General features: G+C 55.0%; 1 protein-coding gene across 4 annotated transcripts; it reads left to right on the plus strand.

Annotated features, from left to right (window-relative positions):
• Window positions 1-549: 549 nt before the first annotated feature.
• On the plus strand, window positions 550-13429 carry Ddr1 (discoidin domain receptor tyrosine kinase 1). Of its 4 annotated transcripts, XM_037199493.1 has the most exons (18): window positions 550-593; window positions 1335-1547; window positions 1631-1733; window positions 2126-2354; window positions 3410-3557; window positions 3764-3863; window positions 4809-4995; window positions 5143-5389; window positions 6144-6227; window positions 6318-6469; window positions 7920-8085; window positions 8659-8769; window positions 9662-9906; window positions 10077-10204; window positions 10744-10962; window positions 11394-11628; window positions 12156-12305; window positions 12471-13429. In XM_037199493.1, the coding sequence occupies exons 2-18, from the start codon at window positions 1460-1462 to the stop codon at window positions 12609-12611; spliced, it is 2733 nt and encodes a 910-aa protein (XP_037055388.1). In that variant the 5' UTR covers window positions 550-593; window positions 1335-1459; the 3' UTR covers window positions 12612-13429. The 4 variants fall into 4 exon arrangements, 3 of the variants coding, with proteins under 3 accessions (XP_037055388.1, XP_028717536.1, XP_037055389.1); XR_005090071.1 differs by lacking the exon at window positions 8659-8769 and having other exon boundaries at window positions 10725-10962; XM_028861703.2 differs by lacking the exon at window positions 8659-8769.
• Window positions 13430-17829: the final 4400 nt, after the last annotated feature.

Consider the following 17829-nt stretch of genomic DNA (forward strand, 5'->3'; position numbering starts at 1 on the left):
TGTCTCAAAAACAGATAAAAAAGGGTTAGTTTTCACCTTCCACCCGATTCTCTCCTTCTACCCGTGAGTCCCAGGGATAGAACTCAGGTCATTGAACTTGGAGCTAAGTGCCTTTGCCCACTGAGTTACCTCTCTGGCCTTTTACTTTTTTTCTTTTTTCTTTTTATAGCTACACAGAAGTTTAACCCCTGCCCCCTGGCACCCCTAACCCCCAGAACATCCCCTGTGGGTATTCACATAGCTTAGGGATCTGGGTCCTCACCAAAGGCTCCGTGGTGGACATCTGGAGGCAGTTTTGAGTTCTTCCCCTACTCCCTTTGTTTGAGCCATCTGCCCTGATCATAGATTGCTTTCCAAGTAGATTCTGACGCTATAACAGCACCCCCCTACACAAAAATGGTGGCTTCTCTTTTTGTCCCTCTTCCCATGGAAGATATAACCTTTAACAATACTTTGTTGGGGCCGGAGAGATGGCTCAGTGGTTAAGAGCACTTCCTGCTCTTGCAGAGGACCCAGCACCCACAAGGTGACGGCTCACAACCATCTATAACTCAAGTTCTAGAAGTTCTGCCTCCCTCTTCTGGCCTCCTCAGGTACTGCATGCATGTGGCGCACATCTGTTCCTGTAGGTAAACCCTAATATGCATGAACATCTGAAAAATAAATCTTAAAAAATACTTTGTCAAGTTGGGTATGTCAAGTATGTAGCTATCTGTAATTCCAGCATTTGGGGTATTGAGGCAGGAGGATTTCTCCCCAGTTTAAGACAAGCCTTAGGCTGCATAGTAAATTTGAGGCCAGCTTTGGGCTGCACTGTAAGACCCTATCTCAAAAAGAGAAACATTCCTTTGTCAGTCTGATTCGTATTTTTCTAGTGAACTTACTATTTTTTAAAATATATACTTTAAACATGTTGGCTCTGTTCTTGTATGAAGTGACTCCTCAGAGCGTTGGGCCATATCTATATTGGCTTGTTTATAAAATTGTCTCCTCCATTTGTAAGAGTTCTTAGTTCTAACCATTAAGCCCTTTGTCTCTACTGTGTGTTGCCGACATTTTTTTGAAGTCTTCGTTTTTTGTTTTTGTTTTCTCTATTGATTGAGGGGTGGGGTGGGGCTTCGCGCATGTTCTTTAATGAACGGGTCTCTGGTTCCTTTGTGTGTTAAATGTGGATCTAACATCTACCTTATAACGTGGCTGACGGTAAAGCTATGGACTCTGGTTAGAGGTCTCAGCCGGTGCCTGGTGTCTAGGGGGCAGTCTAAGGTAGAGCCGTGCTCTGAACGGTGACTTCCTATTTTTATTTTTGGCCATTTCACTCCCCTTTTCCCCAGAGCTGCCCTCCCGTCTGTCTCTTGCTGTTGGCTGTACCGAGATCCTTTGGTGAGCCGACTCTCCTCCGGCTTGTCCCCTGCAGAAATGCCGTCCCCTCCTCCATAGGCCAGAGGGACCAGGAGCGATGGGGACAGGGGCCCTCTCACCTCTACTGCTGCTGCTACTCTTGGTAACGATTGGAGATGCTGACATGAAGGGACATTTTGACCCTGGTGAGGAGGCTGACTCTTGGGAATAGAGCTTGGGAGTCAGAGAGTTGGGGGACCCTGATCCATCCTGTGCCTGTGTCCTCCAGCCAAGTGCCGCTATGCCCTGGGCATGCAAGACCGCACCATTCCTGACAGCGACATCTCCGTGTCCAGCTCCTGGTCAGACTCCACCGCTGCCCGCCACAGCAGGTACCTGATCCTGGGGGTTTCCTTGAGGGAGCCCTTTAATGGACCCCTCTGTGCTCTTCCAGCCCCTCAGCGCAGGCCAAATGGCTTTTGAGAAGGCCCAGGCCAGCGATGCATATGCAGAGTGGTGGGAGCAGGCTGTAATAGACCCACAGCCAGGCTGGCAATGTGATTCAGTTAGGGTACTCAGCTAGTATGACGCTCTGTATTCAATTCCAAGCACCCCATAAACGGGTGTGGTGGCATATACTATAATCCTATCACTCAAGAGGTAGCAGCAGGAAGAACAGAAGTTCAAGGTTACTTAGTGAGGCCAGCCTGAGCTACAAAGTAACACTGTCACAAAAATAAAAAAGAGCCAAGGTCAAGTGTTGCCCTGACCTCCTTCCTCCCAGGCTGGAAAGCAGTGACGGAGATGGGGCGTGGTGCCCTGCAGGGCCTGTGTTCCCCAAAGAGGAGGAGTACCTGCAGGTGGACCTTCGGAGGCTGCATCTGGTGGCTCTGGTAGGCACACAGGGCCGCCATGCTGGGGGCCTGGGCAAAGAGTTCTCCCGAAGCTACCGGTTGCGTTACTCCCGAGATGGCCGCCGCTGGATGGACTGGAGGGACCGCTGGGGTCAGGAGGTGAGGCTGAAACGGGAGGCACCTGGGAAGGATGCATTCTTCTCCTTGCCATACTCTAAACAGCATCTGCCACTGCCCATGCTCTAGCGCTAGTCTAGTCTGCCCAGCTCCTCTCTGCACCCACCTTTGTGGCATTTTCTGAACCCCATCACTCCACCCCCACCTCCCAGCCCTAAGCCCTGTGTTCTTCCATCCAGCTGAAGTCTAAACCATTCAAGCGGCTTCGGTCCCTTTCTACTATGTATCAAACTTCTTCCTCGGGGCTACAAACAGCACACCCAGCTCTCAGCCCGACACTGGCTTTGGCTCTATCAGAAGAAAAAAAAACACTCCAATTCTTTGAGTGCAAAGCACTTGGATTAACCCAGTTTCAGCTCCAGGGGATCTCGCACCATCCTCTGGTCTCTGCAAGCACTGTGTTTGCGTGTGCAAACCTGCAGACATGTACATACGCTGGGCCATCCCGCCTTTATCTGTGGAACAAGCCAGGGTCCCTCCCTCTCCACAGTCAGGGGCCAGACACTTGCTGCCGCCTGTGCCCGGTCAGCCCTCCCCCAGACACGCAGAGGCTTCCTCTTACTCCACCCAGTGCTCCCCGGAGATGTCACCTCCGGCAGATCCTGCTCTGGACGCCCACCTCGCTGCTCTGCCCCACACACTGCCTCTTGTTCCTCACAGCTGTCCTGTGAGGAGGGGTTCCCTTCACCCTTCACCACTGAGGTCATGTCTGGTCCAGAGCGGGCCCTTGGTCAGCAGCTGAATGAACAGAGAGGGTGGGGTGAAACAGGCTGGGTGCTGAGATACGGTTCTGGGGGAGGGTCTGGGTACAGCAGCATGGATGGCTTGGAGACACATGGAAGCCGGCAAGGGAAGAGGGTGGGTGACTGAGGACAGGCCTCCAGAGCCTCAGGAGGCATCAGTGGTCACTGCCACAGAACCTCCTTTTAGAAATGCCCAGCTGCGTCCCACAGTGCTGTGTGCTCAGTGTCACCCTTTGCCAGGGTCTCGGTGGCCCCCGCAGGCTGACCTGCAGCCCCTTTTTTCCTGGCCCACAGGTGATTTCGGGTAACGAGGATCCTGGTGGAGTGGTGCTGAAGGACCTTGGGCCCCCCATGGTGGCCCGGCTGGTCCGCTTCTACCCCCGGGCTGACCGAGTCATGAGCGTCTGTCTGCGGGTGGAACTCTATGGCTGCCTCTGGCAGGGTGAGTGGGTCGGCCTCACGAGGACCCCTCGCCGGGCCTGGAAGCAAGAGACAGAGAGCGTGAGGGGGGCCTCGGAGGTTCTCTTCTGTCGGGAAGCTGCCGCCGAGAGGAGAGGGGGGCTGGACAGTGTTGCCTTCTCCACGCTCACAGGAAGGGGCTGAAATCACTCGGCCTGGTGCCTCTAACTCCCGTTTCCACCCTCCCAGATGGACTCCTGTCGTACACAGCCCCCGTGGGGCAGACCATGTACTTATCTGAGGTGGTGCATCTCAATGACTCCACCTACGATGGATATACCGCAGGCGGGTAAGACCTGTACGGAGCTTGGGATGGGAGAAGGTCAGCGTGTGTGTGTGTGTGTGTGTGTGTGTGTGTGTGTGTGTGTGTGTGTGTGTGTTATGTGTATGTGTGTGGTGTGTATGTGTGTGTGTGGTGTGTATGTGTGTGTGTGTGTGGTGTAGTATGTGTGGTGTGTGTATGGTGTGTGTGTGTGTGTGTGTGTGTGCTGTGGTGTGTGTGTGTGTGTGTGTGTGTGTGTGTGTGTGTGTGTGGTGTGTGTACGTGTACATGTGAGGTGAGGTGGAGCAGGGAGTAGCCTGGGCAGTAAAATGGAAACACCAGTTAGGTGGGGCCTGAAAGGACAGGCTGGGAATGAAGGATGGTAAGGTGGCCATTGCCAAAGGGCACTTTGTCTGGATTAGAAAGAGGCACCCATGGGTCCAGACAAGGCTCACCTTGTAAGAAAACCTGCAGGGCATCAGAACTGCAATCCCAGTGCCTGGGATGCCTGGGAGGTAGAGGCAGTAACATCAGCGCTTTCTAGACCAGCCAGACCCCCTAAGACACTAGCTAAAAACAAACAAGGCGGGGCTGGAGAGATGGCTCAGTGGTTAAGAGCACTGGCTGCTCTTCCAAAGGACCCAGGTTCAGTTCCCAGCACCCACATGGCAGCCCAAAAACTGCCTGTAACTCCAGTTCTAGGGGAACCAACACCCTCACAGAGACATACATGCAGGTGAAATACCAATGCATAAAAAATAAATGAAAAAACAACTATAGATTGACCCTTGTGCCTTAGTGGTGGTGACCGTTTTGGGGTGTGATGGATGACATTGGGGTGGGCTGGGAAGGCTGGGAAGGGAGAGGGGGTGAGAATCAGGCTGTTCCGGCCCCTGCTGGGTGTGTGCGTGCAGAACCTGCGAGGCCCACTGTCTTCCCTCTGAACAGTCCTTTCCGGTTCCCTCCATTCAGGCTGCAGTATGGCGGTCTGGGCCAGCTGGCAGACGGCGTGGTGGGGCTGGATGACTTCAGGCAGAGCCAGGAGCTGCGGGTCTGGCCAGGCTATGACTATGTAGGATGGAGCAACCATAGCTTCCCCAGTGGCTATGTGGAGATGGAGTTTGAGTTTGACCGACTGAGAACCTTCCAGACCATGCAGGTGAGCGAGCTCGGCAGGTGAGCGAGCTCGGCCCTCCGGAGGACACCGGGGGTGGGGTGGGGTGGGGACGGGGGCGGGGACGGGGCGGGGCAGGGGGATGCTGCTGTGGTTTCCTGGCCTGACTCGGCGTCCTCCTCTTTCTCTCAGGTCCACTGTAACAACATGCACACTCTGGGAGCCCGTCTGCCAGGCGGGGTGGAATGCCGGTTTAAAAGGGGCCCTGCCATGGCCTGGGAGGGAGAGCCTGTGCGCCATGCCTTGGGGGGCAGCCTCGGAGACCCCAGAGCCAGAGCCGTCTCAGTGCCCCTGGGCGGCCGCGTGGGCCGCTTCCTGCAGTGCCGATTCCTCTTTGCAGGACCCTGGTTACTCTTCAGTGAGATCTCTTTCATCTCGAGTAAGCCCCCGAGTTACCTGTTGGTCTGGCTGTCAACCCCGTGGTGTCTGTCCCCAGCGTATGGATTCCTGGTATCGCCCGTCACCTGTGATATTTCTCGGACTGGGGCAGAATAATCAGACCCCAGTGCTTTGTAGAGTCTTTTTTGTTTGTGTTTTTTTGGTGTTTTGTAGATTCTTTTTTATCTTACTGTGTTTTTGAGACAAGGTCTCACTTTAGCCTTGGCTGGCCTGGAACTCAGAGAGAGATATGCCTGCCTCAGCCGGCTGAGTGCTGGGGTTAAAAGCATGTGCTGCCACACCCAGGTAGATTCTTTTTTTAATTAAAAAAATTTTTAAATTATTTTTAAAAAATATTTTATGTTTTTGAGACAGGTTTTATAATGTAACCTGGACCAGCCTAAAACCCATGATCCCCCTGCCTCAGCCTCCCCAAGCATTAGGATCATAGCTGCGCAGGGTCCCTGCTGTTCCCAAATCTCTCTTTCCTGTATGAGTCCCTAATTCCTGATCCATCCTGAGTGAGGGTGACAGAAGTTCTGGTTAAGCCTGAAAGACTTCTGCCTCGTTGAGAAGGGGCATCTTCTCTTAAGCCTGCAGATCCGGAGTCCTCCACTCCTCCTCAACCCGGGGCTTCCCACACTGCTCTACCAGTGGACTTGTTCTGCACCCCGCCCCCCCAGTTCCCTAGGTCCCGCGCACCTGTGTCCCGGGGTCCCCCGCTCTGACTCCCTCTTCTCTTTCCTCCTCCCCAGACGTGGTGAACGATTCCTCCGAAACCTTCCCGCCAGCCCCCTGGTGGCCGCCTGGCCCACCCCCCACCAACGTCAGCAGCTTTGGTGAGCAGTCTTTGGGTACAGTTCCTCGGGGGCCTCCCCCTCTGGTGCGGCCGGACACCTGCTGTGGTGCTGACCATTCTCCCCTGTCAGAGCTGGAGCCCCGGGGCCAGCAGCCGGTGGCCAAGGCGGAGGGGAGCCCGACTGCCATCCTCATCGGCTGCCTGGTGGCCATCATCCTGCTGCTGCTGCTCATCATTGCGCTCATGCTCTGGAGGCTGCACTGGCGTCGTCTGCTCAGCAAGGTGGGCAGCGCGCTGTGCGTGGGCGGGCGTGGGAGCACCGTCCACGGGAGCACCGTCCACGGGAGCACCGTCCCTGGGAGCACAGTCCCTGGGAGCACAGTCCCTGGGAGCACAGTCCACGGGAGCACAGTCCACGGGAGCACAGTCCACGGGAGCACAGTCCACGGGAGCACAGTCCCTGGGAGCACAGTCCACGGGAGCACAGTCCCTGGGAGCACAGTCCACGGGAGCACAGTCCCTGGGAGCACAGTCCACGGGAGCACAGTCCCTGGGAGCACAGTCCACGGGAGCACAGTCCACGGGAGCACAGTCCCTGGGAGCACAGTCCACGGGAGCACAGTCCCTGGGAGCACAGTCCACGGGAGCACAGTCCACGGGAGCACAGTCCACGGGAGCACAGTCCCTGGGAGCACAGTCCACGGGAGCACAGTCCACGGGAGCACAGTCCCTGGGAGCATAGTCCACGGGAGCACAGTCCCTGGGAGCACAGTCCCTGGGAGCATAGTCCACGGGAGCACAGTCCCTGGGAGCATAGTCCACGGGAGCACAGTCCCTGGGAGCACAGTCCCTGGGAGCACAGTCCACGGGAGCACAGTCCACGGGAGCACAGTCCACGGGAGCACAGTCCCTGGGAGCACAGTCCACGGGAGCACAGTCCCTGGGAGCATAGTCCACGGGAGCACAGTCCCTGGGAGCACAGTCCCTGGGAGCATAGTCCACGGGAGCACAGTCCCTGGGAGCACAGTCCACGGGAGCACAGTCCCTGGGAGCACAGTCCACGGGAGCACAGTCCCTGGGAGCACAGTCCACGGGAGCACAGTCCCTGGGAGCACAGTCCCTGGGAGCACAGTCCACGGGAGCACAGTTGGGGCCGGTAGGATCTACAGGGCTGGGCTTAACATCAGAGGCAGAGACCACCCTCAAGAGTGAGCATGTTGTGTGAGACGGACACCACGTGACTCAGTTCCCACCACTGTGAGTCTCCTTTGGTTGAGAGGAGGTGGCAGTTACCCGAGCTAGGGAGGAGCAAGAGCCTCGGAGGGGGCCTTGAAACAGGCAGGGCCTTCCAGTGCCGGGTGTATGTAGCAAGTAGCAAACCAGCCCTCCGGGAGGAGTCAGGAGAACGTATCTCCTGGCCTCACCTTTGTCCTCCAGCCCAGCCCTGTCTGTCTGGGGTCCTTCTCTAACCAAACCCAACCAACCTGTTGGGAGCAAAAGCTGGAGAAGAGCCAGTGAAGGGGTTAGTGGCAGGTCACCTGCTCTCCGTATGCCCTGGACCTCCCATGTCTGGGAGGGTCATGTCCGTTAGGGTTGATAATGGGTTGGGTCCTGTGGGGTGACATCTGGGAAGTGGAGCTGCCATGAGCAGAGGACAGACCAGCTCTGATCCAAGCACCCAGGAAGCTGTGCTGTGTGGGGCTCCATTAATGCTGTTTAATCCCGCAACAAGGCCGAGCGCCGGGTGTTGGAGGAGGAGCTGACGGTTCACCTCTCTGTCCCTGGGGACACCATCCTCATCAACAACCGCCCAGGGCCCCGAGAGCCACCCCCTTACCAGGAGCCCCGGCCTCGGGGCACTCCACCCCACTCTGCGCCCTGTGTCCCCAATGGCTCTGGTAAGGCCCTGCCTTGTTCCCGTCCCCCTTGTCATCTGCCTGGGTTCTTGTCGTATCCCTCCTCCTCCTTCACTGTCTGTAGCCAGTCCAGCATCTTCTTATTTCTATGTCCCTCCATATAGTCTCCGCCAAGGTTTTCCTATGTATTACCCACAATGCCAGTGGTCTCATCCTGTCACAGTGTCATAGGTTTCTGTTGTACCCTCTCGTTGTCTCCTTACCCCTTGGCACTTGCTCTTTCCATCCATCCATCCATCCATCCATCCATCCATCCATCCATCTTTGTCTATCCGTCCACTCATTCGAGCACCCATCCATCCTACCATCCATCTATATTCATAAACCCATTTGTCTATCCAGCACTCAGACCGCAGTTTTAGCTCTCACGCATCATCCACTCACCCATCTGTACGTACGTACGTACGCACGTACCCATCATCCTCTCAGCTCTCCGTTACTCGTGAGGGCCGTGGTTTGCTCTCTCTCTGTCTCCTGCACTTTCATCCCCAGACGCCCCGGTCTTGCCTTGAGTCTCACCCCTTCCCCGTGTCTCCCCCCTCCTTCTCCCGACAGCGTTGCTGCTCTCCAATCCGGCCTACCGCCTCCTTCTGGCCACTTACGCCCGCCCCCCTCGAGGCCCGGGCCCCCCCACACCCGCCTGGGCCAAACCCACCAACACCCAGGGTAAGCCCCTCCGCCGCTGGGCTCTGCAGGCTCCCCATACCGCTACCGGGCCGGGAAAAGGCCTCACGCCTTGCGCTGTCCACTTCCCACTGTGGCCTCTCCTGCTCTCCCGAGCTCCCCGGCTCTGGTCCGGGGAAGGCTGCCAGTCCTAGCTCTGTCCCCTCCTCCTCTCACACTGCTCTCCAGAGCTAGAGAGGACGCTGCTGTGGTGCCGCTCTCCTGTAACTCCTCCTTTATTCTCCCCTCTAGAGCTGCCAGGAGGAGGGCCTCACCCTGGGCGCTTCCCTCCCCCCTGTGTCCTCTCTCCGCAGTCCCAGAGGTGAAGGCTCATGCCGCCCCTCCTGTCCGCTCTTCTTCTCTCTGTGTTGCTTTCTCATGGTGGCCCCTCTCCCCAGGGCCTAGAGGGGACAGCCCTGCCTCCCTTCTGTCTGTAAACATCTCGTCTCCCCTCTGCGTGTGCCCTGTCTCTGCCTGTCTTTGAGCGTGGTGTGTTCGGGATTGGGAGTCACCGGCAGGGAGGGGGACAGGAGCTGGAGCTGGTGGTCAGTGGGATGAGGGTTTGGAATACGGGGGAGAGCCGTGGCTTGGTCCTGCTTCAGACGCTGGGTGGAGGAGTCCTTCTCCCAGCCCAGGCTTACCTAGTGCTCAGGGTTATGCCAGGAGACCCCAGAGGGTAAAATATTCTGGTACCTTCTGCTCGACTGTCTGTGCTACCTTGAAAGCCTTGGGTGCGTAGCACCGTCTAGCACTTGCCTTCTCCGGTTTGAGGCTGGCAGCGGGGACCTAGGGGACAAAGAGGCTGGGACCTCGGGGAGATCGGGACATGGAGAATTGTGCTGCTCAGGGCTGCTCCTGATGCCTCGTCCTGTCTTCTCTCCCCTCGCCTCTCCAGCCTGCAGCGGGGACTATATGGAACCCGAGAAGCCGGGTGCCCCGCTTCTACCCCCACCTCCCCAGAACAGCGTCCCCCATTATGCCGAGGCTGACATTGTCACCCTGCAGGGCGTCACTGGGGGCAACACCTATGCTGTGCCCGCCCTGCCCCCAGGGGCAGTTGGGGATGGCCCCCCCAGAGTGGATTTCCCCCGGTCACGGCTCCGCTTCAAGGAGAAGCTTGGCGAGGGCCAGTTTGGGGAGGTAAGGAGGGTGCCTGCCCGGCTTAGACAGCGTCTGGCTGGACTAGGGCTTTGTTGTCGTGCCTGCATGCTTCCTCGGCCCGGCAACTCGCCATCTGTGCCGTGATGTCCCCGTGTGACGCTGTGGCCTTGGCGGGCCTGGCGACCGAGTGGACGACCTTCATTCCCCAGGTGCACCTGTGTGAAGTAGAGGACCCTCAAGACCTGGTCAGTGGTGACCTCCCTGTCAGCGTGCACAAGGGGCACCCCTTGCTGGTAGCGGTGAAGATCCTCCGGCCAGATGCCACCAAAAATGCCAGGTGAGACCCACGGCAGCAGTAGTGACGGCACAAGCCAGTGGGAATGGGGAAGTCACATGGGGCCCCACTCCTGGACGGGGAGCTGCAGGCAATTAACAGCTTCTGAGAGAGGGCGCACTAATCTCCAGAGATCAGTCCCCTACTTGGTTATCCAGTCCCAAGTGGTCAGCCTTGAAACCCACACACACCAGCAACACTGAGTGGATTGGGCAGGGTGCGTTCATAGACTTACTCACATAGACACCTATACCAATATTAATTAGAGTGAGAGGCCGTAGATTCGAAAGAGAGAGGTGAGGGACACGGGAGAGGGAGGAGAGGGAGAGGGGAAATGATGTGAGCATACTTTAATTCAATTTAAAAAATAATTAGCAAAAGAATGCTCGGTAAGGACTAGGGATGATGTCTAGAAAAGGTGGGGGGGGGCACCACGAAGATTGGGGAGCAGCAGAGCCTGGTGTCTGAGAGGGAGGCCCTGGGGGGCAAGAAGGAAGATCCACTGCCATGCCCGCTTCTCCAGCCTCTCCCTGCTTCTCCAGGAATGACTTCCTGAAGGAGGTCAAGATCATGTCGAGGCTGAAGGACCCAAACATCATCCGGCTCCTGGGCGTGTGTGTGCAGGATGACCCCCTCTGCATGATCACAGACTACATGGAGAATGGTGACCTGAACCAGTTCCTTAGTGCCCACCAGCTGGAGAACAAGGCAGCTCAGGGGGTTCCTGGGGACAGAGAGCCTGACCAGGGGCCCACAATCAGGTACCCACTCCCCGAGGCAGGGCCCTCCTATGAGCACCCCAAGTGGGACTCCTGACCCTCACTCAAGCTGGGGAGGAGCGAGGGGAGCATTGGGTGGGGATGGGCTGGTAGACATCCCAGAGGGACCTAGGATGAGGAATGTCCATGGTCATACATGAACTAGGCCAGCAAGGCTCAGATCTTGGGAGGAGCAGGCGAAGAGGCCTGGAGCCTCTGTGAGTTCTCTCTTCCCCAGCCTAACAAAGCATGAGCTCCTCGGGATTGGGTGGTGGAGTGGGAGCTGCCCCGTTCTGAACCTCTCCCTTCCTGGATCAGGAGTGACCTCTGCAGTGGTTGAGGTGTGGGCTCCCCTCCCTCTCCTAGACAGACGCGTGTGAGGTGGGGTGCGGTCTGGGCTGCCCTGTGACCTTCTCTTTGACTCCTTCATTCAGCTACCCCATGCTGTTGCACGTGGGAGCCCAGATCGCCTCAGGCATGCGTTATCTGGCCACACTTAACTTTGTGCATCGGGACCTGGCCACCAGGAACTGCTTGGTTGGGGAAAATTTCACCATCAAAATCGCTGACTTTGGCATGAGCCGGAATCTCTATGCTGGGGATTATTACCGCGTACAGGGCCGGGCCGTGCTGCCCATCAGGTGGATGGCCTGGGAGTGCATCCTCATGGTGAGCGGCCCAAAGGAGCAGGCGGCGGGGGGGGGGGGGGGAGACGGACGGGGGGCACTGGCTGCCCTCCTGCCATCTCTGGCTCCTCAGCCACTTGCCTTTCTGGGGCTGCACTCTTCTCATTTGGAAGTCGAGGGTACCCCAGATCAAGGAACTGGGAAAAGAAGGAACAGCGGTGTGTGGGGAAAGGGATCCAGGAGCCAAGAGTGGGTACTGGGCTGGGGGGGCAAGGGTTGGAAACTGGGAATAGAAGGGGTTGGAGTAGGACAGAGGCTCAGTGCCAGCAGGTGGAAGGCAGGCAGAGAGGGACAGGGCCAGAGCAGCGGGAAGGGGAGGCAGGAACAGAGGAGCAGGTGGAGGGGGGTCAGGTGGAAGGACAGGGCCAGAGCAGCGGGAAGGGGAGGCAGGAACAGAGGAGCAGGTGGAAGGGGGTCAGGTGGAAGGACAGCCCGGGGTGAGGGCAGGTAGACCTTGGGTCTGTCCTGTCTGAGATCTTCCTCTGCCTTTCTTGCATTCTCGTGTGCCAGGGGAAGTTCACGACAGCCAGTGACGTGTGGGCCTTTGGAGTGACCTTGTGGGAGGTCCTGATGCTCTGTAGGTCCCAACCCTTTGGACAGCTTACAGACGAGCAGGTCATCGAGAACGCTGGGGAGTTCTTCAGGGACCAAGGCCGGCAGGTTGGAGCTGAGGGCGGGGATGTGGCTTGTGGGAGGGGCCTGAGGCTTGTGGGAGGGGCCAGGAGGCTTGTGGGAGGGGCCAGGAGGCTTGTGGGAGGGGCCAGGAGGGGCAGAGCATGTGGCGATAGAAACTAAAGAGCACCTGCCCCCGCCTCTCCTCCACAGGTATACTTGTCCCGGCCACCCGCCTGCCCGCAGACCCTCTATGAGCTGATGCTGCGGTGCTGGAGCCGGGAGCCCGAGCAGCGGCCGCCCTTTGCCCAGCTTCATCGGTTCCTGGCAGATGACGCTCTTAACACAGTGTGAACTCAGGACCCTGCAGCCCTTTCCCACTGGGCGCCCTCCAGGGGAAGCTGGACACTAAAACGAGAGAAGCCCACGGCACCCCACCCCACCATCTCCTGACTTGCCGTCCCTCAGAGGCAGCATTTCTGCAGGTGGGCTGGGCCTGCCCAAGGAGCTGAAGCTTCTGTCGCTGGAGACACTCTCCCTTCCTGCTCGCCTTCCATCTCCCGAGCACCGCCCACCCAGCTGGCCCTGTGGTTGGGATCCTGCCTGACTTCTTCCAGCCATCCCCTGGGGAAGGATGGGGACACATGCAGGGCACACACTGGACAAGGCCCCCTGGAGCACCTGGGCCCCACTGGACAACACTGGTTCCTGGGGAGGTGGCTGTGCCCCCGGCCTCCTTCCTGTCACACACTGGACACTGCCAGCTGAGAAACTGGGGGATGAGGTGGACAAGGAAACCTAACCCCTACGGTGGTCCTCAGCCCTGGCTTCCTTCTGATCCCCGCCCCCGACACACTGGACCTGGGGTGATCCTGTCCTGATCCTCATCACACACCCCTCCTTCCCACCCTCTGAACTGCAGCTAGGACTTCTCAAAGCCTATACGTTTCTGTGGAGTAAATACTAGGATGGGGGACAGAGGGATCCATAGCCCAAGGCTGGGGGTGGGGAATCTCTATTGTAGCTACCACATTGGTTTTTCTATAATCACGTGGGTTTGTACATTTTTGGGGGGAGAGACACAGATTTTTACACTAATATATGGACTTAGCTTGAGGCAATTTTAATCTCCTGCACTAGGCAGGTAATAATAAAAGTTGAGTTTTTCCACAGCTGTGGGTGCATTTCCTGGGGTTTGGGTCGTGTCTGCCTCCTCCCCTCCCTCCCAGCCCACTGTCTTTATTTTCCCAGTCCATGTCCAACATCCTGCATGCATAACTGAGCATTGGTCTGTTGTCACATAATCCAGGCCCATGCAGTGAGGCCATGAGGGCCCTGTCCACTGGGTGGTGCCCATTGGGGTCTGGAGAGAGATGGCTCAGTGGTTAAGAGTACTTACTGGATGCTCTTCCAGAGGACTCAGGTTCAATTCCCAGCACCTACATGGCAGCTCACAACTGACTGTAACTCCAGTTCTAGGGGGTTTAACACCTTCACATACAGGTAAAACACCAATGCACATAACTGAATAATTAAAAACAAACAAATACATAGTGGTGTCCATCAGTTGCAAGTCAACAGGTATCTCAGAAAACACTAGGAATTTTGCTCTCATTCATAAAGAGCAGTGCTAGATTTTGGTTTGAGATATCAAAAATAAAGGTGTCATTTCTTTTTTTTATCCAAATTCTAGGATCCAAAGGGCTGGGGAGGCCCAGGTGATCTCTGGGTTAGGTTTTGAAAGCATTCACATGCCTCTTGGGTATGAGCTGTCTGGCAGAAACCAGAACTATGAGCCTGGATTGTCTCAGGCCTATGAGGACAGCCTGCACCCACTGTGAAAGCCTTAGAGTTCATTTTGGATGATACCAAAAAACAACAATAACAAAAAAAAAAAAATCTAGTTGCAGGTTTGGAGAAAACGGCCCCATCTTTATAGCGGTTCCTGTGAAATAAGGACCCTGGGGTTTTGGCTGACGCTATTCACAAAGTGAGCCAAATAGATAATGAGAAGACACAGTAAAGATAATTTAATCTGAGGTTGAATTAATGGGCTCTCAGGGCCCAGGTCACCAATCTGACAGTCTTGTTAAAGCTACGAAGGTCAGACTACTGCCTTAAGATTAAGACAGACATTGATGGGTTAGGGTTCAGAGGTCAGACGTTAGAATAATAAGCAATGGAATCCCTGGCAGGGAGCCATAGCTCCCAGAGCTCTGTGCCCAGACTTGCTCTAAGTAAGCTTTAGAACTATGTAACTCTGGGCTCCTGTGAAGCTCAGTTCGGCATGTCCAAACCTGCCCCTCTCCCACAGCGGCAGCAGCATCCACCCTGTGGCACCAGTGTGTCCTCGATCATCCTCGGTGCTGAGTCCAGTCCAGCGCAAGCTCGAAGGTCTGCCCGCCAGATCTTCATTCTTTCTGAACATTTCCACCACCCTGGCACATACCGCCGCAACACTGACATCTTCCAGCTCTGTCCCTCTCTGGTTTGTTTTCAGTTCTCAACCACAGTGACCTTTGTTTTGAGGCTGGATCTCATGGTCTTATGTAGCCCAGACATGTCTCAAGCTTGCTGTGGAACAGAGAATAACCTGGAACGGATGCCCCTGCCTTTACCTCCCAGGTGCTGGAATCGCAGGCATTCACCACCACATCTGGTCCTCTGTATCTTGTGTTTTAAAAATTATTACATTTATTTATTTAGTGTGCGTGCATGCATGTGGAGCTGTGTACGCACGTGCCACAGTGTGTAAGTTAGAGACAACCTGCAGGAACAGATTCTCTCGTTCCATCATGTGGGTCCTGAGTGTAACACTCAGGTGTGGTGGCCACTGCCTTTACCTCTGAGCCATCTCACCGGCCCCTTTAAGTTTTGTGTTTTTTTTAAATTACATTTTGCTTGTTTTGTGTATATATGGGTGGCGATGGTGACGATGGTGACGATGGTGGTTACAATGCTGGGGGTTGATGAACCCAGGGCCTTGTACGTGCTAAGCAAGCACCAGGAGCTATGCTCCTGGTCCGCCTTTTTTTGGATCTTTCTGTTCTTTTATTTAGTGGGGGTCTCACTGTGTAGCCAAGGCTGTCCTGGCTCCCTAGGTAGACCACGTTGTCCTTGAACTCAGAGATCTGTGGGGGCCTCTGTCTCCTGAGTTCAGGAATTAAAGGTGTGTGCCACCACACCCGACCCTTGTGTGCTAGTAGGAGCTCATTACTGGCAATCCTCCTGCCTCAGTCTCCTGAATGCTTATATTAGAAGTGTTTTCTGATGGGTGGTGGTGGCACATGCCTTTAATCCCAGGAAGTGACATGGCTGGGTGGAGAACAGAATACGAGGCGTGAGAGACAGGAATTAAGCAGTTCATCTGAGACCCTCAGGGGTGAGGACTCAGAGGCTTTCGGTCTGAGGATTTGTGGAAACAGGATCGGCTGAGGAGTTGGTGAGGTGAGGCTGGCTGTGGCTTGTTCTGTTTCTCTGATCTTTCAGTTTTCACCCCAATATCTGGCTCTATTTTGTTTTTGTTTTTGTTTTGTTTTTATGAGATCTTTTAAGACTCATGTTACAAAGACTGGCTGATTGCTACATCCTGTCCAGCGCACTCTGTCCAGCACATACACCACTGTCCTTTCAGCTTCCCCCGAGGCCACAGACCCTCCTGGCATGTGGCTTTGTAGTGTGCTTTTGCCCTGGAACAGTGTTCCCGGGGTCTCTTCAGCAGTTTCCTTTGGTCAGGTCAAATCTTCAGCCCAAGGATCTCTTCTTTGCTCACTTGTATGTGCTATCCCACATGCATTTGTGTATGTGTCTTCGTTTCCTCGGCTGCGAGATTATAAGCTGCAAAACAGCCAATTTCAGGAACTCAGGGCTCAGTTCTAGAAAAAAAAAAACCTCAAGGGCTAACATAAAGAGTATCTACAGAGTGAGGGAAGCCTCACCAGGCTCCCAGATCCCAGCCTGTGCTCCGTGTGGCCCCATTGGGCAAGGCCACCTCCTCTACTGAATCCTGCCAAGCAGAATCAAGTTGAACCACCTCCCATGGCTTTCACCTTATGCATTAAGGCAGAGTTTCCCAATCGCCCAGAGTTATCTAATGTGGACAGTTTCCCTAGACAGCTGCTCTGGGGATCCCCTGTCTTGTACAGGCAGGTGGCTACTCCCACCCAACGTTTTATGAGGGTTCTGGGGATCTGAACTCTGGTCACTAAACCATCTCCCCAGCCTACCTTTCAGTTTTAGATACATATCAAAGCTTCTTATGGGCTGTTTAAGACACTAATCTGCATTTCTCCCTCTGCTGGTGGGTCATGTGCAGTTCAAGGCCCCGGTGTGCACACAGGCCCCTCCTTTCTCAGGGGTGCCCAGTCTTCCACATTGTTGGGATGATTCATGTTTTATCTAACCAGCCTCTGGCACCGACCTGTGAGCCTTTGCCATTGAGTTCAGGAAGCATCTTTGTTGGGTATCTCTGCATCTAATCTATTCTATGGCTGAGGTTTTCAGGATGATACAATTTTTTTTTTTTTTTAGTTTTTCAAGACAGGGTTTCTCTGTGTAGCTTTGCGCCTTTCCTGGAACTCGCTTTGGAGACCAGGCTGGCTTTGAACTCACAGAGATCCGCCTGCCTCTGCCTCCTGAATGCTGGGATTAAAGGCGTGCGCCACCACCGCCCGGCATTTTTTTAGTTTTTTTGAGATAGTGTTTCTCTGTTCTTTGACCCGTGGATTTCCCCCGGTCACAGCTTTGCTGGGTCAAAGAACAACCACACTAAAATTGTTAGTAGAAGCTAGGGTGGTAATGCTTGCCTGTAATCTCAGCACTCCAGAAACGGAGGCAGTAGGACCAGGAGTTTACAGCTTGCCTGGTTTTTGTTTTGATTTTTGAGACAGGGTCTCTTTATGGCTGTCTTACAACTCTCTATGTAGGTTAGCCTGGCCTTAAATTTGCAGAAATCTGCTTGCCTCTGCCTCCTGAGTGCTGTGATTACAGGTGTGTGCCACCACCATTCCTGACCCTTCTGCCTCCACTTAACTACCCAGTGCAGAATTACAGGCCCATAATGCCACACTTAGCTTTATTTTTTTCTTTTTAAAGAAGATTTATTATTTTAAGTTATGCTTATGCACATGTGTGTGCAGGTGCTTGCTACAGAGGCAAGAAGAGGGCATTGGATCCCCCTGTGTGTAATTGGAGTTACAGGCATTTGTGAGCAGCCCCACATGGGTGCTGGAAACTAATTGAACTCAGATCCTCTCCAAGAGCAGTATGCTGTGCTCTTAACTGACAAACCATCGCTCCAGTCTCCACCTTCCCCTTTAATTGCAAATCAAAAGTTTCTCATCTCTTTACAAGGCATTGGGATTTCTTATTTCTATTGCTTATTTCTTTTGCTAATCTAGTATGTTTCTTCTTTTCTTCTTTTTACTGTTAGATTTCTAAAGCAGCTTAAAGGACAGGAGGCAGAAAAGAGCCTGGAGACTGACCTCAACAGACTGGACTCTATTTCAAACATAGAGGGGCAGACATGGCAGTAGAGGGGTATCTGCCAAAGGCGAAGGGGATACTTGGGGTT

Source organism: Peromyscus leucopus, chromosome 16_21 (genome assembly GCF_004664715.2).
Source record: "Peromyscus leucopus breed LL Stock chromosome 16_21, UCI_PerLeu_2.1, whole genome shotgun sequence".
NCBI classification, from domain to species: Eukaryota; Metazoa; Chordata; class Mammalia; order Rodentia; family Cricetidae; genus Peromyscus; species Peromyscus leucopus.